Genomic DNA, 25,528 nt, shown 5'->3' with positions numbered 1-25,528 from the left:
GTTCAGTTTGCAACTTTTTTCTTCGCACATGTCTATTTTCAGGTGCTCGATGATTTTGCAATTGTTACTTTGTTTTTTTTTTTTGTTTTGTTTTCTATTGGTTTCACGCTTTCTTGTTTGTTGTTGTAATATAAAGCATGGTTTTAGTTAATTTTGCGTGCTTCTATATAGCTTAGTTCGTATTGATTTTGAAATCGTTTCTTTTAATGTACTGTATTTCTTTAAGATTGAATATTTGTTAAATTAAGATTACGATAAAAAACTTATGAGTTAAGCTTGTCATTTACGCCTAAATTATGTTCAATATAAAATTAAACCTTGTTCCAGCAGCACTTTCAAAAAAATAATAATACAAACAATATAAAAATTACAACATTAAGTGCTCGATGTGTGCCTTATTTTCTCTAATGCTTCACGCGTGTGTGTGTGTGTGTTGTTCTTGCTGTTGCAATTGATGATCATCCAAAAATATAAAGTTAAATAAAATGTCACAAATTTGAATTATTCGCCTACATCGCATACAAACTCTCTCACACACTAGATCACATACATACACTCAGCACACACGCACACCCGCTAGCATTCATAATACGAAATGACATGTGGCCTGCGGCAGCAACGCGCAATATGGAAACAAAATACAAAATACAGATATAATTTACAAAATAGTTAAGTATGTACAATTTTCGTTTTTTTTATCGCGTTTTTTTTTCGTTTTTAATTTGTATTGTATATGTGTTTGCATAATTTCTGCATTCAAATTTCACAATATCCACACATAAATATCCGTATAATTGTATTACATAGTTCTTAAAGATGTTGCATATATACACATACATATGCATATGGTGTTAGGTTTATGTTCACTATATGACTTTAAATGACATATTGTATTATAATTATTATTATAAGTAGTATGTTGTAGAATTTTAAAACTAACCTTTATTTATATTTATGTATATATATTTTTATTTATTAACATGCATCATCATGTGTTGTTATCAATCAATCATTGTGTATTGTATTACTTGCATTTATATGTACATATTGCAATAGATATAAATAAAAGTAACACAATACAATTTATCATATACCCCGTGTATGTATGTATATTTAGCATATGCGCATATGTGTGTGTGAGTTTTAGTTAGTTAATATTTAATCATTTAATTTAATACATATGTAAGTATATTGTGTGCTTAACCTGTACGCATGCATCTATCTCTGAATGCAATTAAACCTCCGCCTCCTTTCTGCCTTAAGTTTGACGTTGAAAATTCATTGCTAAAATTTGAACGGGGGCTATTCTTAACGCCAGACCGACCGTTTTTTATACTTTCCTTCTATCTCCCTACTTTCCTCTTGTTTTTAGTTGTTTTTCTCGCGGTAATATTGATTTTCTTTCTTATTTTTCTTTTTTTTTTATATTAACTATAGACTTAAGTGGAAAAATATACAGTTATTGTGTGTTATTCTTGAAGCTTTTCTAAATTTCAAGTTAATTAATTTTAAGTTTACGTTAACATTTACGTTTATGTTTAGCATATACAATTTTGTTGTTATGCTAATTATCATTATCATCAGTGATTCGCCTTCTCATCTTATGCTTCGACGCAGATCGTGTTATCTTGCAATCATGTCCTTAATCTTTTCATTACCATTAATCATTAATCATTTAGTTAATTTACATTACATTTGATTACATCATCGCAATTCAAATTCTACCAGTATATAAGTGTATATATAACGTTAACGTATTATGTGTGTGCTTGCATTCCTTGTAGTTTCTTATAGCCCATCTCTATCTCTAGCATCACCCATCCATTCTTCGATTGACTGCTCGTCTTTCTGCTCCTGCATCACGTTACCAGTAGTAAGACGTTGCTGGTAGCATTGTTGTGTACTACGCAACGGCTGCGGTTGTATTGGCATTCGTTGGCGGTGGAGCCGCCGGCTGAGCCACAGGTGCTGGAGGTGCTGAGTTCGCTGCTGTTGCCGCTGCCACATTCAGGTTGCCTAAATTGCTCGCTGATAATGGCGATGTTGTTGCTACGGCGGAAGGTGCTGTTTTACCCAATGGCTGCTGCTGTTGCTGTTCGCTTTGTGTCACCAAATTGTTGAGTGTCGTTTGACTATTGCTGCCCAAACTGCTAGTGTTGGTCTGATTGCTGCTGACGGTGCCGCAACTGTTGCTGTTCGTACTGCTGTTGCTGACATCATTGAATGTTGCCGCTGGAGGCAGTTGTTGGCTGCTATTGCTGCTGTCATCGTTGATCACAGCTATTGTTGCCGTTGTGACTGCAGCAGTTGCCGTTGGCTTCGCATCAACAACAGGTTGATCTGGTTGCACATTCGTTTCGCTTTTCACTACACTTGCACCGGCTGCAACTCCTGCTGCTGTTGATGCTCCAGCTCCTGGTGTTGCTGCTGATGCAGTTGTTGTTGGCGCTATTGATTTCTCAGTTGCGGCAAGGCTGGAACGTTGTTGTTGCTGTTGACGCTGCTGAAGCAACCGGTACTCAACCGAGTGCATGGGGCCTGTGCCGCGGGATACTTGATACAAAACTCTCGATATAATCAATGCTACTTGCTGATCCAATATGTGCGACATAACAAGTCCAAGTAGTCGCTGCTCCTGCTGCATAAACAGAGATCTATTATCTGGATGCTTGGCCAAATGCAGTAATGTGCCAGCTGCTCGCCTCAGCATGTCCAAGCTGGTGCCCATAGAATCAGGATTCTCGCGCAGATAGTTGATGCCATGTTGATTGGCCACGCCCAAAGCTGTTTGCTCTGCCTGCTCAATGAATGCCACCAAATAAGAAATGCAAGGCGACTGCAGTGCCACAGTCCGTGCCATGGCGCTGTCTGCTGCGGCCAGGTAGTGTAGCAAATTGACGGAGAACTCGCGCAGCACTTGATCCTCATTCCGACACAAGTGTCGCGTCAGCACAGCGCATAGTTTTTCCAGCCGTGAAAATGGGGGCGTCGCAATTACCAAATCCACATTCGCGTCTGTAACACACAGTTTGCAAAGCGCTTCCAGTGCAAGTCGTTGTGGCGATAACGCCGAGTTGGGACCACACGATGGGAACGGATCCTGGCCGTGTGCACTCGGGCAAACCGCCCAGTGAAGCAGTCCATCGATGAGTGGGCGCGCAATCAATTCATCATAGCGCGATAGCTCCAAGTGACCAGCTATATTAGCCATGGACACGAGCATATTTTCGCGAATGGTAATCAAGTATTCCCACCACCATTCCCGTTCACCCTGAAGGGAGCTGCAGGAGTCGGTAAAATCTGAGTCCTCCTCACGATCATAGTTGCGGGTCTTGGGTGTGCGTCGCAAATGATCGTGATTTAACAGCAGCAGGCGACCGAGCACGGCCAGAAACCGTGTCGACTTGGCTAACACCGTCTCGTTGCCGGGCACAAATGTCAAATTGCGAAAGATATTCGAGAGCGCAATGCAGCGACGTGCCAGAGAGTCCTGGCTATCGTTAACCAGGTATAAGGATGCTTCATCTCGCGTATAGCATTCATCCTCGAAGCTTGAGTCACGACGTCGTTGCAGCACATGCGCTTCATCGCGCACTGTTGACTTGGGATCAAATCCCTTGGGCTGCGGGGCGACTCCATTGGTCAGACGTTGCTGTTGCGGTGATTCGATCTCCATATCAACGGGTCGGCAATCACTGTCCGCCGTTCCTGCTGCCGCCGTATCACTCTCCGGTTCCTTCTTCACCTCAAGCACTGGCTGTGCGAATTCATCCTCCAATTTGGACTTTTTCAGTTCGACACAGGTTGTTGTGCCACTACTGCTAACCAGTCGTCGCTTCTTGTTGTACGTCTGCTGGAGCAAACTGCTATCCTCGGGGCTGCTGCTGTTGGTGGTGTCCTCCTGCTTGATCATGGCCGCCGACGTCTCCTCGTCTTGGGGTCTGAGGCTATTGGTTTTCTGTGCGCTCTCCTCCGTGGATTTGCCCTTGTGTTTAGTACGTACGTATCGCGCAAATGGAATGTTAACAATCTCCGATTTGAACACATCGATAATGCCATCGAGTGGATCGGGTTCCGTAAACCCATATGTCCAAGCATTGCTGCCAACTGGCTCCAGCTGTTCGTACAATTTATTTGTGTCAATATCCCAAGCTTTCTGGCGCTCATCCACGAAGATATCGTGATCGGCTGTCTGAATCCGCACGGGAACTCCTTTCCGCGTCACCATTGTATAGTTAGGCGTGAATGACAGAAGTAGTGAACGCTCTTCAGGGTTGGGCTGCACACGAACTTGACCCAAATCGATGCCCTCGTCCGCATCGTCGGAATCCTCGCTACGACCACCGCGTTTCACATCCATATTCTCATAGTGTCTGCGACGGTTGTAGCTGCATATGCTGCGCACACAGCGAGGCTGTCGTCGCCTCAACCGATCCTCGGCCTGTAGCGAAATGACGGTGCCACTGTCGGCATCATCATCGGCCTCATCGATCGACTCCTCGCCACGTTCGTCAAACATTTCAGCAAGATTCTTCTGAAAGTGTTCTAGCAGCAGCGTTAACAAACCAGGCAAATTTGATATGCCAAAGAATTGTACGGTGGCATCGTCAAAAAGCAGCACATTCAGCACATCCAATGCCCATGTGCACTCGGTGAGTAGACCCGAACGCATAGCCATGAAAATCCGCCACGGATCCACAGGACAAACATCAGCTTTGGTCAATCGCTTGCGACGATAAAGCACAGGTGTTGTTGACTCTACGCTGTCGTGCGGAAAGATGAGCTCCTTCTTCACAAGCTGGGAACCAGGCGCACCAGGAACCTGAGCCGCATAGACTGGCTGCTGGTTTGGCATCTGGTGTGGTGGTTGCGTCGGCTGCATGCCCTGTCCAACGATCGGTGGCTGCTTTTGCGGAATCATGCTCCCAGGCGGGGTGCCAACCATTGGGACACCGGGTAGAACGCCTCCAGCTTGCGATGGCGGTGGCATAGCATAAGGAGGTTTCGCCAAACCTCCGGCCACGGGCGGCATACTCGATGGTGGCACATTGCTGTGCGGTGGCTGTGGTAACGTTTGTCCCTGTTGCTGTTGTGGTGACATGACGGGCAGTCCGCTGGGTAGTCGTTGTTGCTGCTGCTGAGCACCTCCAAGAGGCGGACGCAACGATGAGCCTGGTTGCGCTATATTCGGCTGTGGTGGCGTCGCATTTATTTGCGCCCATTGTGGCGGCGTCTGCTGTTGCTGTTGCCCGGGAGGTGCGCCCTGCTGGTACGGCGGTTGCTGTTGCTGCGGTGGTGGTGGAGGCTGTTGTGGTGGATAACGATGTTGCTCCCACTGTGCCACGCCTGCGGGCTGCTGGCCGTGTGGACCATGTGGTCCTCCAGGTGGAGCAGCACCTCGAGGTGGCGCATTGCCCCAGGACTGTGGCGCTGACGATGTGGGATACTGAGCACGATATTGTTGGTTTCCACCTTGCCAACCACCTGAAATTGGGAGTAGCAAAGGTCAGTTTAAATACACAACCAGAAATATTTCAATAGAAATACTAACCATAGAGCTGGGGCCTCGCCGCATAGCCAGAATAGGGCTGCGAGTCTTTTATAAAATCAGGATGCCGTCGCGGCTGGGGACTCTGTAAAAAGCAGAATTGAAGTTAATTTATGTCCATTCCGCATTCCCCTTTGTTACTCACTTGATCTGGAGGCCTGTAATAATCCTGCTGGTTGGGAGTGCCGGGTGCATAACCGCTATTTGGTGGCGCGCCGGGCGCTCCGCTTGCTGGCGGTCCCCCTGCAACGGCTTGCGTCGGTGGCTGCGGTCCACCGGGTGGTGCTTGACTGTAAGGTCGATTTCCATACGGACCGTACTGATTAGCACCAGCTGGAGGGCTGTTAGGGAAAAGAAAAAGAGAATACATTTTTAATAATTTATAATTTTGCAAAAATAATATCTTTCTTTTCTTAAATACGATTAAAACAGTACAGTTGTGTTAGTGTGTGGGTGTTTGTGTCGTGGGTGTATTAGATTGAAGTATGAATATGAATTGTGCACTCACGCTTCCCCTTCTGGCCCATAAGGAGGGTACATATTGCGATTCTGCGGCGGATATTGTCCCTGATTTGGTCCAAACTGCTGACCCGGTGGCCCAGCCGCATTATACTGATCGCCCGAACCATATTGACCATAAGCACCAGGTTGTGTTGGATACGGTGAACCTAAAATAATGATAGGGATATTCTTAATTTTATATCGCATAAAACAAGGGGGAATCATACACAAACAGTAGAAATGAAATATATAATGTAAGAGGCTATTACTAAATATGTTTCTTCATTAGCAGTGCTTTAACAGAATAGTGTATAACTTATAATGTTTCCATAGCATATAGACAATATAAATACAATTCATAAATTATACAATAATAATGGGAAACCAAGTTTGAGTTGCCTTTCTCTCAATACTTGTTTGACAGGACAAAAATTAAAAACCTCATAGATTGTTATACAACATACACAACAAAAAGATAACAGATTAGAGACAAATTACAAATTAAAATTTTTAGCATTCACAGGTAATTTGTAAAGTAACACATAATTATTTACAAATAAGCATTCAATTTTCAAGTTTAATACAACAAAGTGATAACATGATTGACGACATGATAAATGAACTGATACTGGCAATGATGAATAAAATGTAAGTTTTGGGTTGAGAAGCAATTACTTAAAATAAAAGTCCCACATGCAGACCAATTTATTGTTAATAATAATATATAATTAATATTGTGTTATTATTGAATTTGTAATTGAAATGAAAATGCCAATATAAAAAAAGAATATAAAAATAAAGAAAAGAAGATGAATGTACCTGGCGTTCTAGACACAGGCGTTGGATACCCAGAGCTACCTGGTGGATAAGGTACTCCAGCTGCAGGGCGCGCATGCTGCGTCGATGGCGGACCATGTTGCTGCGGTGGTGGCGCCGGTGGTTGCTGCTGTGATGGTGGCGGCAACTGTGTTGGAATGCCTTGTTGGTGGTGTTGATTGTTTGATTGTGGCGCTGTGTGCGGTGAATGTGGGGGCGGTGGTGGAGCACCATGTGATGGTCCACCAACACCAACAGAGGCAGCAGCTGCAGCTGCAGCGGCAGCACCACCACCAGCAGCCCCACCGCCAGCAATTGGATCTTCAAAGGGATTGCTCACATTTATGTTATCACCGGCAACAACAGCGGCGGCTGTTTGATTTTGAGTGCCTGAATATCGGCAACAAGCGGCATTCGTGATGGATATGGATGGATTGATGAAGAAATGAATGAATGACACAGTATAAACATAATATAAACAGTTGTTTGTTTGTTGGTTTTTGTTGTAGTTGTAGTAGCATATGGAGTTAAGTTGTTTGTTCATGTTGAGCCAATTCGAAGAGTTATGAGTTTGATTATTTTGCGATGGAGATGTGGTTTGATTGTGGTGTCAGGTGATGTTTGTTGGTGGTGATGGAATTATTTGATTTTTTGATTGTTTGTTTTGTTTTTTAGTAGTGCGCCCATTTTATACGTAACCAACATAAAAATGAATAAACAAATGACACACATCAAATTAATACGCATAGTTTAAAAACAACAAAAATAATTTAAAAGTTAGGCAACAAAAACAAATAATACAATAAAATGTATATGGACATATATATGCAGTGCATATATCCATATAAATGTACATTATCTAGTTGCAATACACATTTTAACAACTGAATGAGAAAGGGGGACAATTGTAATATTACAACGAAAAAAGCATTATAAATTATCCATACACATACATACACACTCACTAGATGTGTGTATACACATGTACTCCTATGCATTTCCAATTAGTTATTATATATTATGGCATCGTAGTGCTTACCAGGATGCGGTGCCTGCGGATTGTTTTGCGACGGTGGCCTTTGCATTTGCCCAGCTGCACCGTAGTCCGGTTGAGGCCCAGAAGGTGTTGGATAGGCGCCACCGCCAGTGTATCCCGTATAACCATCGATAGCTGTGTTCGGTGCACCGCCAGGTGGAGCCGGGAAAGAGTCCTGCGAGTTCGATGATCCTGTAGAATTTGTGGTTCCAGCGTCCAAATGACCACCACCGTTTGGTTCGAAAATAGAAGTAAATAAAAATGAGTTTTAATAGTGTTCAGAGGTGGTAACGGCACATCTATCAAGCTTAAAGAGTGGCATCCTATCTAGAGTGTTTAAAGTGACTAAGCGGACTAATTATCCGATTCCAATACTGAGAAGATGCTTTACTTAAGGCGTGACTAAATGTAACTTTGTAGTAAGTTAAACCTGGATTCGAGTTGATCGCTGGTGACGTTAGCATCTTGATAGCACAATCTGGCCATTGATATGAGATCTTTCTATTGGAATATGATTGAGTAGACTACATTTATGTTGAGCACTTACCTGGTGATGGCACAGATGCTGCCTTCGTTGTCTTTTTCTTGCTACCGGCCTCAACTTGCTGGATGATAGGCAACGGATCGATGTCGCCTCGATCAAAGTGACACTCGAATGCCAACAGATTCTTGGTATAATGCTTGCGAAGTGTGTAGGCAGCGCTGCTGCTAGCACCGATGCCGAGCAGACCAGCTATATCCTTCCATGTTTTGCTCTTAGTCACCTAGTGAACAAACAATGAAAATGTGCGTACTCATTTATAAACATAACACAAATGTCAAATAATTGGAATTAATCATTAATTAGGAAAAGGAGAAGTTATCAAATAAAATGACAAGCAAACAGTTGCATGTGAATGCCGCATTCAAAATTAATAATGATAGTTAAATGTGTTAGTAAGAAAGTTTGAAATATGGGGAAGGCCAAAAATTTACTAGTACTTTGTAAACAAAAACAAAGGAATGTAGGATAAGATCGAAATGTTTCCTATGGTAGCTAAGCAACTTGGTAATCTGAACTTGAAAGAAAAAAAGAATCTATACAACTAAAAACATTCTTTATAAGAAATACTTTCATTTTGAATGAATAAATAAGAAAAGTAACACCAATTTAAACGAATTTAATTTTAAGTTTAATATTTAAAGTCTCTTAAAAAACAACCAGACATGCAGTCGAATAAGAGGAAACGCATGCAATCAAATGAATAGAACTATCAAGATTCGGAATTAACTTCAACTTCAACAAGAGTGAAACAGACTTTAAACAAGAGATTGAATGTTGTTGGAGGATAACGTGCGTTTGGATAAATTTGTGGTTCGGTTGACTTTTCAATTGTTGGACACTAAGAGATGTTTTTATATATAATTGTTGTTGAGGTGTTAGCTACATTATTTTACTTTGGTTTGGTGGTGTTTTTTTGGTGGTTTGGTTTGGTTGGTTGTACACTAATTTTGGTTTGTTTGATTTGGTTTTGCTAGTAAATCTAAAAAGAAGTTAGTAAAAGGAGTTACTACGGCACCTTGCATACCTCGACGAATCCGCCACGTTCTTTTACATAAATGTATAACCTATATAAATCGAGTGGCTGTTTAGAGATGGTCGGACACGCCGTAATTGGCGTTCGACGTTCCTCCATGAAGGATCGCAGCTTGTCTAGCCAACCCCGTCTATCCGGATTGTCATCCATCTCGTATAGCTTGCAAAGTGAATCTGACTTCTTTGTTGTCGTAATCGTGCTACGAAATGGTTCTTGTTGAACAGGAACATGACTGTTGAACACCTGCTGTGAACGGAAAATGGTTTGTCATTAACATTGCCAGCAATAGAAATCGAAATACAAGTAGTAGTGATAGAGACATACCGAACCAGCAGCTGGTCGCGGCCAATTGGGTGGTGAATTCATGTCGTACTCCTCGCCAGACGGACCACCGCCTCCATGCATGACAGCTGGATGTGGAGATGTGCTTGGTGGTGCTAAATGACTTTGGCTATATGGATCATGTTTGCGCGACTTTGGTGTAGTACATTGTGGATCTTCGCCAGATGCTGTTAAGACAAAACATGTTTAATACAAGAGAACACATGCAAATTAAATTTGTGTACTCACCAGCTGAAGCATTCGAGAGCGTGCTCTGTTGACTAACTTCATCCATTGGTGTACCATCGGGGCCAGTTGTAACCACAGCGGTAACGGCATGCAAGCCCGATGCGGGTCCCGACGAACTGATTCCATTATCTTGCGATATATGCTCTGGGCCACTCTCGTTGCCCGCCTGTGCGCCCATCATCGACTGCGGCGGCGTACTGGTCGGTGGACCCATGCTTTGTGGCGGACCCATATGATGAGGTGGACCCATTGGCATGGTCGGATGCATGGCAGTCGGTCCATTGCCGTAGCCTTGGGGTTGTGGCGCCGCTGGGTTGGCACCGTAGCCACCTTTGTGCTGTAAATGCTGCTTCAGATAATTTAAGGGACGTGGCGACCCACTGCCTTGTGGTGGTGGCGGTCCTGGGCCAACTGGTGGTGGTGTACCCTTGCCTTGCACATGGTTGCCCATTGAAGCACCAATTTGTCCCGATCCCACGCCAGGTTGCTGCGGCGATGGAGGCACCCACTGATATGGTGGATACTGTGGATGTGGGCTACCACCGCTATGGTTAGGCATCGATCGTGGATAGCCACTTTGTGCGCTGGATGACATGTTGTTGGCTCCGCCAGTGGCTTGGCTCGATGGCGGAGGTGGCGGCCCAGTTCCATAAGCACCTGCTGGGTACTGTGGGCGTGGCGGATAATTGCCTACAGAGACACAAAATCAAATTAATTACATTATTAGTATAGCTTGAAACATTAAAAAGTTAAAAAGCTTTTTAAGTGACTTCTCTCTCTTGTTCAGCTTACCTTGTGGATATTGTTGAGGAGGATACCCTTGAGCGCCAGGACTTTGTCCCGGTCCACCCATTTTGTAACTGCCATGCATATGCTGCGGAATGGGATAACCACCTGTCGACCCTTGCGGTGGTGGTGGTGTTGCCATATTATTAACATTTTGATTTGGCGGCGGGGCTGGTGGTGGCGTCTGCTGTGGCGAATTGCTGGCGGACGATGCTGAATTTGAAGCCTGTTGCTGCTGAGATTGCTGCTGAGATGGTGGCCCACCAGGTAGACCGTGTGGCGGCATCGGTGGCGGGCCGGCGACCACAGTTGGTTGCTGCATTGGACCCCCGCTGCTTGACTGATTACTCGCCGGACGCGAGATAGGATGATTTTGTGCTACAAAATTGACAATAATCAAATCGTTAGAGTGCTTTCACTTTTCAAGCAGACAACAATAAAACCAGCAGCACGTGCGATTATTCGTTTACTTACCCACTGCAGGAGACATTGATCTTGAGCCTGATGAGCCAGTTGGCGAGGGTGTTGGCCTCATGACTTGCTGTGGATTCGGCGTGCCCGGTGGACCAGATCCCATGCCACTGTGAGCCCCGCCACTCGAACTATCGTTACTATTCTGTCCAATCAACTCCTGCATTGAGCAAAACAAAACAATAAATTAGATGTTAATCACTTCAGCAAATTCGTTATTCGATAAAGACATAATTGCGCCCCTTTTAATACTCTGTTCCCTTTATAAAGAATGTACCGAACGAAAAGATCTGAGATAAAAGAGCATGTGCTAGTCGAATACTTGGTTATTTGGTTTATGCATTGTTTGGCATCGTTTAAATTTGAAACAACTCAACAAGCCAAATGGGCATTTCATTGGCAACCTTTCCAGCCTTTTGTTGTGATTCTCAATAAAGCAAACAAATATTATCTAAGGCAATACGTTCCCTTGGTTTTTGTTAAGGAGCAGAGTTGCGCAATTGTAACTAGCTTACAATGAAATCATTGAGTCGAAATCTTGCATAGAAATATCAGAAGAGAGAAACTTTGGAGTCTCCTCGCTAGCAATAATTCTAAACGGTCGAGCGGTCGGTCGACTGACTGTAACCTTAGTTTGTTGTCCCTCTCTCTGCATATAAGAAGTAAAAAAAATAACAAGAAAAAGCTCAACCCAAGGGAGCTCGAATACGAAAACGACGACTCGACTACGACTACGACTACAAATATATATATTTATACATACATATATATGCACATAAAAACACACACATATTATACGCATACAAAGCCAAGCACAGTGACTTAAGCCGACAGCAATTCGAGTCGCACAGAAAAACGAACGGCGCGCGGGATCAACATTGTCGATTGGACTGGACTGAAGTGGAGTGGAGTGAAGTAATGTGATGAGGAATGGAGAGGATGCCAGAGCCAGAGTCAAGCCACGCTATGCCATGCCATGCCGGGCTATGTCGAGCCGGGCAACAGCAAGAAGAAAATACAACGCGCTGTTCGTTTTGGTATCTGAGAAATTAAGTGAAGTGAAATGAAATGTACGATGAACTGACGGCAACAACAACAACAACGGCAGCAGCAACGGCAAAGTCAAAGCGCACAACAACAACAACGACAACGACAAAAAACAACAACACAGAGAAAAAGCTATGTGGAACGAATAACGACAAAGTCGACGCGAACTGCAGCAGCAGCAACTCGAAGCGTTCGTTCAAAGGGGCCCGGATTGGATTTGAGATGTGGCAGTGGCAATGGTAGTGGTAGTGGTAGTTATGGCGCGCTTTGAGTGAGCGAGCGTACGATGACAAAGACGTAGATAAGAAACAACAACGTGAACGAGCACACACACACAACATACAGACATACACACGTACATACCCAGGCGGAGTCGCAGACACAGTGCACACATTCAACGATGGAATATAATAAAATGAAATAAGCAATGGCAACGGCAGCGACAGAGCCGCAGAAGCAGCGCTGCCAGTCGAGTCAGCCATTCGTTTTTTGCTCGTCGTTTCTCTGTTCATTCGTTCGTCGAGCACACACAAGCAGCAGCAAGAGCGCCGTTGAGTGCTAAGTGTGTATGGGTAGATTGTATGCTCGAGGGGGAAACGAAACGAGGTAAGACGAGAGGGGGGGCCCAGGCATGGAATATACTTGAGTGGCATCGGCGACGGCTGCGGCGCGTTGATGACGAGAATAGCCAAGCCACCAGTGGCAGAGGCAAAGGCAGAAGGTAAAGCTAAAAAAGCCTGCTATACTGTTTTATATGAACGATGGGGCCACGTTGCTCAAGATGAAGGCGGCTCACGTTTGTACTTAAATGTGTGCGTGTATGTCTCTCTCTCTCCTCTCCCTTTTGAATATGTGAACGAGTCACTGTTTTTACGCGTGTGTGTATGTGTAAACTTGCCGGCATGTAGAAAAATTACTTGGAAAGAAAAACAGGCGCTCGCTGCGGGAACGACGGCTACAAAGAAATCATTTATAACAAACATGTATTCGAGTGTGTGTGAGTATTTATGTGAGCACACACAGATGCATGTTTGTGCGAATAACAACAAATAACATAGTATGTGCAAACAATTGGGTTTTCAAATGCCAGAAATTAAATAACAAAAATACAAAAAAAAAGCCTTTGGCTCAGTTATTATTGTTATTTGGTACTAAACAACATAAAAAAATACACACATATGTACAGAAATATCTATAAACTTTGGGGAAAGGCACGCCTGTAACAAAATCTGGTCACATTTTAATCAAAGCTAGGGCAATTTCTTTAAAAAATTAAAAAACAAAACACGACAAAAAAGGGGGAAAGCAATTAGTTGGGCAATTTTATACATAATCGTGAATGATTGATTGGTATGGAAAGTTCTACTCAATTTAAGAACTCAGAAGAATATAGGCACATGTATTTTAAGGGTTACTAAAGCTACTCTAGTTTGATTTTCGTCACAGGGTATATTAATTGCAGTCCCAAGCGGCAAGCAGTGGGAAAACTTAACATTTAGCCAACAGACAACATTGCGACATTTACGTGCTATGCACACATGACATATACTTAATATGCTCCGACAGCCTGAAATGCAATCTGTGCCAGCTACGACTAAAAGATACCCTTTTGATGACATAATTGGCATTCGACTGCTCTAAATTTCATGCCAGTCAATATCGATTTGATTCGAATGTGAAGGCTGGTATTGCAACCTTATCTAGAGATAATATGATTACAGGGTATTTTAAAATGTGACACATTTGAAAACATATGCGATCCAAAAAGCGCATACAGACATACGTACATATGTATGTATGTAGAAAGATTGGCTTGCAGTTTGCACGAGATAGTAGTGTCAGTAATTTTTGCAACCGCACAAACACTCGCCAGCTCACTCTCTCTCATTCGCTCTCTTGTTCGTTTCGCTCACCATTTGCATTACTCACACACACACATATATTTTAACGAAGACATACTCATACAAAGCGAAGACACGCAGAGAGCGAGACCAGCAGTAAAACAGCGCCAGACCATTCCAAGAGCCCCACCGCAAATGGTGAACATTCATTAGTTATTTCTGGGTGTGTGCGCGCTTTTTTGTATCTGTATTTCCGAACGTATCTTTGTATTTGTATCTGTATCTGCGAGTATTCGACTGACTGTGAATGTGTGCCCACTTGAATTTTATGAGCGAAACTAAAGTTTGCGTGGTTGCGGCGTCTGCTGTTTCTGGCTATGTGCACAAGCACAAAAGACCGCCAAAGAACTTGCAAAAAGAAAACACAACACAACAACTGAACGGCAACAACAAAATATAGAGACTCTCTTATATCGAGAACTGCAAGACTTTAGTAATTTTGATAAATTAAAACAAAAAAATACCAATGCTTTGTAACTGCATAAGTTGTTTACACGGTAATGACTATGTAAAATGGTAAAGCAATAAGATTACTGTTAAAATCTGGGTTAAGAACTAAGCCAATCATGAAGGTAAAATACACGGCGCCTTGTCTTCAACTTTGAATTACTTGAATAGCTTTTGCATACTTTATTACTTCAATTATAACTATAAGTCTTGTTTAAGGTATTTTATCCACTCGTTAGAAATTATATTGTATGAAATATGATTTGGTTCTTGACTAAAACATAACATTTGAAGTGTTTTGAAATATCCTTTCAACATTTGCAAACAACACTCAGTCCTTTCTCTAGCAACGTTACAACGTTACCAAGTCCAAATAATTACCAAACACCGCGTGTGTCCAAAATGTTTGAATAACCGCAGCGAAACATTCAACTGAATGCATTACAGTAACAAAAGCAAGTGAAGCGTCACTTGAAGTAATCGTTTGGGGGATAATCAAGTGTATGCATTTAAAGTGTAATGCAACTAAAAATTGCAAAACATTCATTTAATTAGTTGATTGAACAACACAGTAAATTGAACAAGAGTTTAGAAAGTAAGTTTATATCATTCAATTTGGCAAGAGATTGCGCTCTTAGAGCCTATCGAACATTTGGTTTGAAAGATGGGCATGAGAATATCAAGACCAAGTCCCAATTGTTAGCACGGCATATAAAAAATACAAAAACAAAAAAATGAATAGCCCGCAAGCAACAAACAGCAATGACCTTGGCATTGACCCAAATACATACATATGTATGTATGTGCGGGGAAACATATGCTCTTTGTGGGATCTTGAGTGTAGCCGTATTATATCTATGTATGTAGTTGCACATACAAATACACACCACAGCAGCAGCAACGGCAGCAGCGAAACAACAACAGCAACAAAATAAAGGGAATGAGTAAAAAATGATATAAGGAATGTCGACGACGACGGCGGCGGGCCAACAACAATAACAACAACAGCAACAACAAGAACAAGAACAACAGCAACAAGAACGAAAACAACAGCAAGAAGAACAACCACATCGACCATCACGGACATGCTGAATGAATAAATGGGGTACTACGCATACCATAGCGACTCAACTCAACGCAACACGACTTCTCTCTCCTCCCCTTTTCGTCTTGGCATAGAGCTATAGGTGGAATGCAAAGAGCTCGACGCAAAGCGCCCTGATAGCGCGTATCAGTCAATAACCGAGTTGGAAGTAAAGGTAGGCACAGCATAGCTTGGCAGTTCGGGGAGAAAAAGGGTAAAGACAGCGATAACTGCAAGCCGCAAATCATTTATATGGCATGCTTACTATATATCTGACATATTTGTCTGAACATAACTAAGGTACCAAAAATGAAGGCATTCCTAAAATGTAGCTGAGATTTCGAATTTTACTAAGAGCACCTTTGAGTTTATATTGTTAAATGATACTTTAACGATTCATTGCCTGATCAAAAGTCTTTTTCGGTCTTACCATAATGCATCTCAGACTTTTAGGGTAACTACAAGTGAACTTTGAGGCGTATAATCTTAAATGAAACTTTATCAAAACATTACTGCATAATTGAACTATCAATGCACAGCTTAAACAATATCGGACTACAAAGCTCTAATATAGCAACTATAATTGACTAAAATTCAAGTTGAAAGTGCATTCGCACATTTTATACACACTTTAGGGCGTATTTATGAATGCATTAATAATATAATTATGCAATTTCTGCTTTAATTTGACTAATATTATTCTATGCCCTCTCGCAATTATTCATAAATAATTGTAAAGCGACTACTCAAATATATGTATAATTAATTTGCTAAAAACACTCACCTGGTGCGGCGATGGCGATGCCTGCGAGGGCTGCGGCGATGGACTCGGCGCATGCCCCGGACTGCTGCTGGGCGGCGGTCCACCACCGGCGGAATGCGGCGTTGGCGGTTGTTGCAGTGGCGCATGATGCGGTGAGGCAGGCGGCAATGGATGGCCAGGACCAGGACTAGGCGATGAACCACCGGGCCACGGTCTATTTGGTTCGGAATACTGCAATGTGACAATGGTGACGGCAACAATTATCAAATCGAACATTTAACTAGTTTATGTTTGTGCATGATTAATTTGGGTTCTGACATAATTAGGGCTATTATCATTTTGACAGAGGCAACTTACTTGGTGCGTTGTGTAGGCAGTTCGATGATTGGGCCCAGACGCCGGTAAACCTGGCGGTGTTGGGTATCTTTGCGGGTACGGCGAATATTGAGAAGTGGGCGGTGTATTTTGCTGCTGCTGTTGTTGTTGTTGCTGTGAGGGGCCAGGTGGTGGCGCTCCTGGTGCTCCAGGTGCGCCGGACTGTTGTGCCGCCTGTTGTTGTTGCGCCTGCTGCTGCTGCTGTTGTTGTTGGGGCGAACTGGGATAGGAACCTGAGTTTTGACTGTGAGCTGACGGATATGGTGATTGACCTCTGGAAGTATTTTGCTGCAAATGAGAAACAAATGATAAATTATAAATCAATGACAATTTTTAAATAAATACAAAGAAGGAAAAATAAGCGAAGAGACGCACACAATGTATCTCAATCTATTTATTTGCATGTTTTCACAAATTTTATTATGCGAGACGAAGAGTTCAGGCTCATAAGCTTCTATCTGTCTGCTTCCTAAAGCGTCCATTTACTTCAATTATTTTTATATCATCCCGCCCTCCTCAACCACAGCTCGCACTGCAATCATTGTAATCGATTTTCCACAACCAATTCTCTACACACACGTTTCTATGTGTATACGCACGTACCCACACACACACACACATACACATTTATTACGTATGTATTGTCTACAACAAATGATGAACAGCAACTTTGTGACGACGGTCCTAGAGGGATATTTTACTTTGACAGTCACAAATGTGCAACTCAAAAAGTTATACGTTTGCTAGATGCCCTTGTGATATATGATAATAAATGCTTGTACAATTTATTTTAAATCGAAGGGAATACTTTCGATAGAAATATAGAAAACAAAGTATCTATCGAATTATCAATCATCATTTGGCTCTTTTATTTATTTTAATTTAATACAAAAAAATATGTAAGGAACATAATATGTTTCTTTCTGTTACATACAAGTTTCATTTTTATAATTGTTATATAAACGATATAATCCAGTTCAAAAGAAGTCTGCATCATTTCCAGCTCAATTGAGCAGTTTATTTATTTGAGATGCAAGTTGAAAACAAGACTTGCGCACATAAATTATAATCAGTTAGTTACCTCAAGCGAAGCAACATAATCATCCGCATAAGATATCCCATTTTATCTTCAGTCATTGGATTAGGCAAACAACTGGAGCAGGACAACTTGACAATGAAGAGAGGGGAGGAGAATTCGAACTTTGTCTTTGCCATTAATGAAAGCGATTTTCCCAACTTGATGTTATGCCACAATCAAGCGAAAACTCTACACGAGAAGGAGCAGCACTCTGGCGCAGGAGACAAGTGAAGATCAACGAGATACACATGCATATAATCAGACAGAAAGACAGAGAGAGAGAGAGAGAGAGAACATAGACACCCGCATTCACGCCCGTCATACCCTCTTTGTGCACATAACAAATGTTGCTGGCAACGGCATAACAACAGCAACAGCAGCAAAGGCAGCAATGTAGCAGAGAGCCAGCAAAGTCCTGGTTGCGTTGTTGCAAATATCAGACCGAAGTAAAACGTGGCAATAAATCTAATGGGAGCTGCCACAGCAATAGACGCCAGTGTGTGTTCGTGTGGCAGCAAAGCCGGCAGGACAAGCGGCAACAACACGAAAACAACAACAATGGCTTGGTCCACTACGGGGTGACAGGAAACATGAATGGATGGTTTTGCTGCATACCGGCAAGGGACCTATCCGAGTGTGTGTGTGTGTGTGTATGTGTGTGCGCGCGAAGTCAGAGGCAAAGAGGAACTCGAGTAAAAAGGGAAAACTCATCATGGATGAAAATCAAAAACAGAAATGAGAGTACGCCAGCAGCAAGCAGCAGCAGCAGGCAGACATCAGGCAACGCAGGGACAGGCAGGGCAGGGCAGCAAATGGATGGACGAACGGACAGACGGTCGGCAGTCAGGCAGGGCTGAAGTGGAACTTGAAATAATGCAGCAAGGGCGCAACCTGGGTCGGGTTCGCAGAGACACAGACAACAACAACAACAATACGAACGAAGAGTGAACAAAACGAACAAATCTACGAATGAACGAATAAACCGAACGAATGAGCAAACCAAATAAACGACTACGACGGCTACGGCGACCGAATGGCTGCCTGACAGCGCGACAGAGAAAATAATGTTATGTGTGACAGAGGGGGGCGGACGGGCAGCAACGGCAACTGCATCCTCTGTTGTGTGCTCAGCCAACGGTGGTGGGTTAAAAGCCGGGCCCGAATTGAAAAGAGTAGAAAAAAACACACCACGCTAGAATATGAAAACAAAAAATAGAGGGAAAGACCGCTGCCACAACCACGAACTGATCCAGGAGCTGCCAGGAGTCCTTTTCCCTGCGCTTATTATTTCATATCAAATACACACATACACATAGAGGAAGATACACACGAGCTGTGTGATTAAATACACTTGCAACAATTGAAACGAAGGGGAGAAAGATACGGATACAATGTGAATGTGTGTCTGAGTTTTGGACATTCGCAATTTTAAGGGTGCCCCGTGCTGCATTAATAAATGTGAAAAATTATGTTAATTATTTATGCGCAATGTTATTAAATGGTTTTTAACAGTTTCAATTAATTTGAAGCAGAACAGAAAATGGAAATATGTACTTTTATTACTAGCGATAACTAAGAAGATATTAAAATACTACCATTTCTTGATGATAAGATTGCTCAATTGTTTTTTCCTTGATTACATATGTGAATATTTTGATTTGCTTATTCGATTGCACATTTAAATGCTTTATTGAGTCTTTTTTAATTGTATATTAACATATGTGGTAATTTTCGCCTCTTGATAGTATATTCAAATAATTTACTGTATCTTTAACACTTTACCTTCTAAACCAAGGTCAACCCATTTCCCCTAACTTATGTTGAACAACTCGTTTTAAAATAACATCTAAAGTGCCACAAAAATGTTTAAAGTTGACATACATCAACTTACATCACCTGTTAACAACTTGAGAAAACCACGTTTACATCTTTTACAAAAGCACCAAAAGGGCGGCGACAGCGAAAGGATAACAACAAAAGCAAGGTCATGCCGTAAAAAAAGGAAAACAACTCTTGATAAGAAAGTCGACGATAACGACCAACAACAAAGAGCAAAGTTACGGCCCAAGACCCAAGACCGAGACCAAAAAAAAAAGCCGGCAACCGACCAAAGAGAGAGAACGAGAGTCCCCCATCCCATCTCATGTCTTACTCCTCCCTCCATCTTCCCTTCCACTTCGGAGTGCGGATGGTAATTGTAAGCCAAGGAGACCAAAATCAACGTCGCGGTTCATGGGCCGCATAGACGACAAGTGAAAATTGGGGTAAGACAGCGGGCACAAAAATACATTAAATATATGTTTATATACATTTAAATATCTCTCTACATGTGTTTGTGTGTGTGTGTGTGTGCGTCTGTCTGCATGTGGTATGAACGAAACTTGTTGACCGAGGCACTTCAGGGGCTGAACATCAAAATTTCATTCACATTCTCTTGCGCTTTTTACAACAAGCATGTCAATTGTTTATTTTTGTTTTGACTGCCCCTCTCACTCTGGTTTATGGCGAGACATCAATTGTGAGGTAGTTTAGTTGCCTACAATTATCTAGAAATTATATAAAAATGCCAACATCTATAAACGAAATCAGCTCTAATTATTGCCCATTAGTATAAGATTAATTACTCAAATAAAATAGGTAAATACGCAAAAAAAAAAAAACTAATTCAACAACTCAAATACTGTTTGTTTAATACAACAATAATCCAAATGAACTACAGATATGCCATATCAGTTCAATAGATATACTATATAGCATTGATATCGTTCTCAAAATCTTATGCAAAACCTATTTCAGTTGAAGCGTCGTATCTGCTAGTCGAGCACCTGTGTGCGAAGTCGTATTTATTATATATTGTATTTCATTCATTCTGTTTTTATTTAGCTATTAAAGGTCATTGCCTTTTATTCGACTTATATTTGCTACGGATTCTCAACCATTCATAAAAATCTGCCATATGCTACGTGTGTTTGTGTGTGTATTTAATGCCTTTACATTTCGAGATACAAATATAGAGGAACGTACGTTGGTTTATCGTGGAATCCTGTTAGGCATAATCATTTAGATATGCACATAAATCAATGCGGCATCAAGAGATGAAAGTCTCATGTGTTTTACCAGCAATCTGTATTTCTATCTGCACCTATCTATATATATATTTGTATCTCTATCTCAATCTTTGTTTTGCTTCCCTTACGTGTTTCTATATGAATATTTCCTTTGCAAAAGTTGGGTTTTCTTTAATAAGTGTAATTCTATTTATAAACAATTGTTGTCTAATTGCAAGCAAATAAACGAATACGATATAAAGCAATACACCCACCCACACACACACACAGACTCTCACATACAGAGCAGAGCACATTCATGAACAGATATACAGGAGAGACAGAGGCGTGTACTTTTGGTTGTTGTTTGTTGCCTTGTGTCAGGTGGTGGCACCGGCAGCTTATTCTTATTGTTGAGCCACCACCACCATCAGCAACAGCAACAGAAACAACAACACCACATCACCGCCAACAGCAGCATTGCCTTTTGTTGCCTTTTCCCCATGTTTTGTTGTTATTGTTTACCGGCGCAGTGCCGGTTTTTTTTTATTTTTTTGTCGTTTTTCTTCTTCATTTTCGTTTCTCTGTAGCATATTTGGGAAGTTGGGATTTCGGTCGTACACATGAAATTAAGTCTGTGGTAAGTGTGTCAGTATGTCTGATAAATTTTGTAGGAGCTGTGCAAGGAATTGGACAACCTTTAAATCATAACAAACTGCACCCATTCCGATTCCCCCCAAACAATTGAGTAAATATACTGAGTGAGATCTTAACTTACCGGTGGAGGAGTTCTGTACTGCTGCGAAGGTCCTAGCTGTGGACTGTAGGGTCTTGGCGGTGGCGCCCAGCCACCCTGTTGCCCACCATAGGGCTGGTGTTGTGGCGGCGGTGGCCCATGACCGGGCAGCGGAGGCGGTGGTCCGGCAGCTTGCTGTTGAGCATTCTGTTGATGTTGCTGCTGCTGTTGTTGTTGCTGCTGTTGAGCTGCAGCTGCCGCAGCCGCCGCATTGGCAACTTGCTGCGAATCATAGTTGTTCGCATAACGATGCTGGGGCGGTGGCGGCGGGTTTGACGATTGCAATAATGAGTTTAATGTCGGTGTTGGACCCTGTGGCGGTTGTCCGGGTATATAGCGCTGTTGCGGCGGTCGATTTGGTGATCCACCAGCACCGGGTGGCTGTTGCTGCTGCTGTTGTTGCTGCTGATGTGGAGGCGGTTTACTGCCAGGCGGTGGCTGCTGGGCGGGCGCATGTCCATAGCGATAGGGATCAATGTTGGGATCGCCAGCGTGATAGCGCGCATAGGCGGGATGGGCATGCTGGTGTTGTGGTGGTGGTGGCAAGTGCGCCGACCCGTACTCATCCTTCACACCGCCGGGCGTATGCTCTGGTCCACCGGGCAACGGCAGTGGTCCTTGGGGACCACCTGGAGGCGGTCCACCATGGTGCTGCATGTGTGGTGGCATGGGAGGACCCTGCTGGGGATGTTGTGGCTGCTGCTGTTGTGGCTGCTGCTGTTGTTGCTGCTGATGCAAATGGTGATAGTGCGACATGACAGCTGCGGGATCAGGAGGTGCGCCGGGCGCTGAACCGGGCGGTGGCCCACCATAGGGATGCGGTACAGTGCCGCCGCCCTGCTGTATGGCATCGCTGCCATTATTTGGCGTCGGCGGTCCCGAGGTGGGCGGTGTAGCGCCACCTCCCGCCCCACCTGGTGGAGCAGCGCCTCCTGAGCCGGGTGCACCGCTTGCCACTGGACCTGGACCACCACTTGCCCCTTGGGCTGAGGGTGACTTTATTTTCTCATTCATTGTCGTATGATGATGATGCTGTTTGTTGTTGTCAAATCAAAGAGCTGTGCTTCTTCTTCCTGCAGAATATCCACCAACAACGTTGACGCTGATGACGACGACTTCCCCGACTGCAGCGGTAAGTTTGAGGTTATGTTAGCTGCAAGGTTTTGGGAAAAGTATTCTCGTTAGTTGTTGTGTATCGCTTGAAATCGAATCGATGGAACAATATATAAAAACAAATGCAATGCACCACACATCATCATAGCCATAAAATCATACCGCCTCAATACGTATGTATTTATTTTGGCCGCCAACAACGATTTTGTAATTCTTCATCATTCTGTGTACTGAAAACTCAGCTACTACTACCACTACAACACACTACACCAATACCACTACACGGACACAGCAGTATATTCGTATTCTGGCTGTGTCCGTTTACAAATTGTCGCGCGTTGACAGCCGTTGGTTGGCTGCTCTCTCGCTCTCTGTGCTCTCAGCTTAGTTCGCTCTCGCGCTCTCTCTTTACATTTGGCAGCTCTACACACGCACACGCTATCTCACTTGCATGATGAGAGTGTGGCTCTCACTGTCGCACTCGCACTAATGCGCGCATGGGATGTCTGTATTAGTTTTTGTTTGAAGAGGGCAGTAAATTATTAATTACATTTTTATTTTTATATGTATTTAATAATTTCTAATTATTTTAATTTTTAAGATTTATAATAATTGCTTAAAAACACCCTAAATTATTATAGACATGCCACATCTCCAGTACTTTAAAATGACAATTGTTAAGAGGCGATTTACATCTAATCAGATACTTTTTTAGGCCCGGTTTAATGCTTAATACTATAAACTATAGATAGTTTACTATTTTCAAAAGATCGAATTATGCTGATTAGATATGAATAATATACTCTTCATTTCCATTCTCTCTACGTCCTTCATTCATATTTAATGTAAATTGAAATTGATTAACAACCTACAACAGTAATAACCCTCCAACCATTACAACTATTGCAAAATACTTCATATGTTAGTTAATGCACAATACATTTGGCTTTTTATGCATTATAAAATAGCATTTAGCAAACAAACAAAAGACGAATTTATTGCACACAATTTTCGATACGCAAATCATTCCGATAGCACTTCGTGAGGAACGACAGACAGCAGGTTACAAATTCGTGTGTTTTTGCAAGTAGAGAATTGTTGGATTGCTGTTTTTCTTTAGGATATGTATCAAAGAAAATTATATTCATAAATTCATAACTAAAGCGGCCTGTGACTTTTTTTACATAAATTTCTACATGCATTTATTGTTGTATATTTTTTGTTTGTATGTGTGTCTAGCAAGAAAATGGCAAATGGTGTTATTGTTGCCTACACAAGAATCATTATAGCGTTTCATTGTACACCTATAATTTCAATTTTTCATTTTTTTATTATAAATATTTTTTATTATCCACTTGGCGTTGATGATTTCGTTTCATTTATAATTTGCGTTAGGATTTTTTGCGCGCTCTCGTTGATTTTCGTTTGGAGTGCTATTTATCTCGCTTGTATTATATGCGGCCTTTTTCGTAGCACAAATAAGCGGGTGCGAGAGCGAGACAACCACTACTGTTACATTTTAATTTTAATGCCGACCGACCGAATGTGTGTAAAGAACAAAACGAGTTTAGGTTTCGCGTTTTTCACAATTTGTTTTTTCTTATTTCTAGTTTTCGTTGTCGTTTAGTATTTTTATATAGCAATTGGGGCTCTGAATATTTTTTTCAACAATCTTTATAATTGAAGATTTATCCATTGACCGCTGTTTAGGCAGTTGTAATTGCATCGCTCGTTACTGCTCTGCTGACGTTTGTGTCGTCGACGTCGCCGTCGTCGGTCTCTCGTTTATGCTTCATTTCAAGAATTTTTTCACATTTCGCTGTGTGGATTATCTTTTTTTTTTTGGTTTAGCGCTTTTTTTCGCTAGCGTAGATTAATAGATATTGACGATAACGAAGCTTTTTCTTAGGTGATGATGATGATGATGCAAGGATTTTAATATTTTATGTATACACGCGTACATTTGTACATACATACATACAATGTATCTGTACCGTATCGAACTTTGAGCCAGCATGTACTATGTACACACACATATGTACATATTTAGTTGACTTTTGCGTATCTGGCTAGCAAAAATCCGGCATAATGTTGCATTTTCAGTTTTTCGTTTTTTTATTTTTTGCTAAACTACAACTAAACATGTACACACCCACACTTACACATAGAAATATTTTCACGCATCGACCGTCCATAGACTGGCTATATATACTAAAAACGACGAACTCGCGTGAGAAGACAAGCTCGGTACGAGTACGAACATTAAATTGTATGCAGCAGCAAGTCTTGTCTGCCTGCGCTGCTGCTGCCTGCGGCCGATGAAAATTATATTCACTGCGCGAATACACGACAAAAAACACTGTTGTGGCTGTTAAATTCACACTTGGTTAATTACTATACACATTCTGTACATAATCTATACACTTTTTCTTTTTAATTCAGTGTAATTTCACTTAATTTTCATTATTTTTCTCAGCATAACGACGAGCTGGCCCTGTACAAAGCGAGTTTTAGCGTTGCCGGACATCTGTACTGACGCGAACAAATATGGCGGATGATACATTGATATGTC

At 42.2% G+C, this 25,528-nt stretch overlaps 1 protein-coding gene across 8 annotated transcripts; it reads right to left on the bottom strand.

Moving 5' to 3' along the window:
• Positions 1-35: 35 nt before the first annotated feature.
• LOC117575910 (trithorax group protein osa) lies at positions 36-25,488 on the bottom strand. 8 transcript variants are annotated; one of them, XM_034260356.2, is made up of 17 exons: positions 25,119-25,488; positions 21,826-22,996; positions 16,905-17,210; positions 16,569-16,778; positions 11,309-11,465; positions 10,841-11,212; positions 10,049-10,738; positions 9,803-9,987; positions 9,461-9,724; positions 8,449-8,665; positions 8,333-8,379; positions 7,905-8,133; positions 6,869-7,255; positions 6,057-6,216; positions 5,694-5,889; positions 5,552-5,633; positions 36-5,484 (listed from the first exon to the last, which is right to left on the bottom strand). In XM_034260356.2, exons 2-17 carry the CDS (start codon positions 22,855-22,857, stop codon positions 1,904-1,906), a joined length of 8,115 nt encoding a protein of 2,704 aa, XP_034116247.1. In that variant the 5' UTR covers positions 22,858-22,996; positions 25,119-25,488; the 3' UTR covers positions 36-1,903. The 8 variants fall into 8 exon arrangements, with proteins under 8 accessions (XP_034116247.1, XP_034116250.1, XP_034116249.1 ...); XM_034260359.2 differs by having other exon boundaries at positions 9,470-9,724; XM_034260358.2 differs by having other exon boundaries at positions 9,461-9,721.
• Positions 25,489-25,528: the final 40 nt, after the last annotated feature.

This window comes from Drosophila albomicans, chromosome 2R (genome assembly GCF_009650485.2).
Source record: "Drosophila albomicans strain 15112-1751.03 chromosome 2R, ASM965048v2, whole genome shotgun sequence".
Taxonomy (NCBI): Eukaryota; Metazoa; Arthropoda; class Insecta; order Diptera; family Drosophilidae; genus Drosophila; species Drosophila albomicans.
This window is presented reverse-complemented; position numbering and strand designations above follow the sequence as displayed.

Bases quoted from the DNA above. Each gene is read 5' to 3' on its own strand.
- LOC117575910 (XM_034260356.2), bottom strand. From the start codon at position 22,857: ATGAATGAGAAAATAAAGTCACCCTCAGCCCAAGGGGCAAGTGGTGGT. The intron at 8,134-8,332 runs GGTTTAACTTAC...TTCGAACCAAAC, and splicing joins CAGCGATCAACTCGAATCCA to GGTGGTGGTCATTTGGACGC. The intron at 6,217-6,868 runs GTACATTCATCT...TCATTATTTTAG, and splicing joins GCCTGTGTCTAGAACGCCAG to GTTCACCGTATCCAACACAA.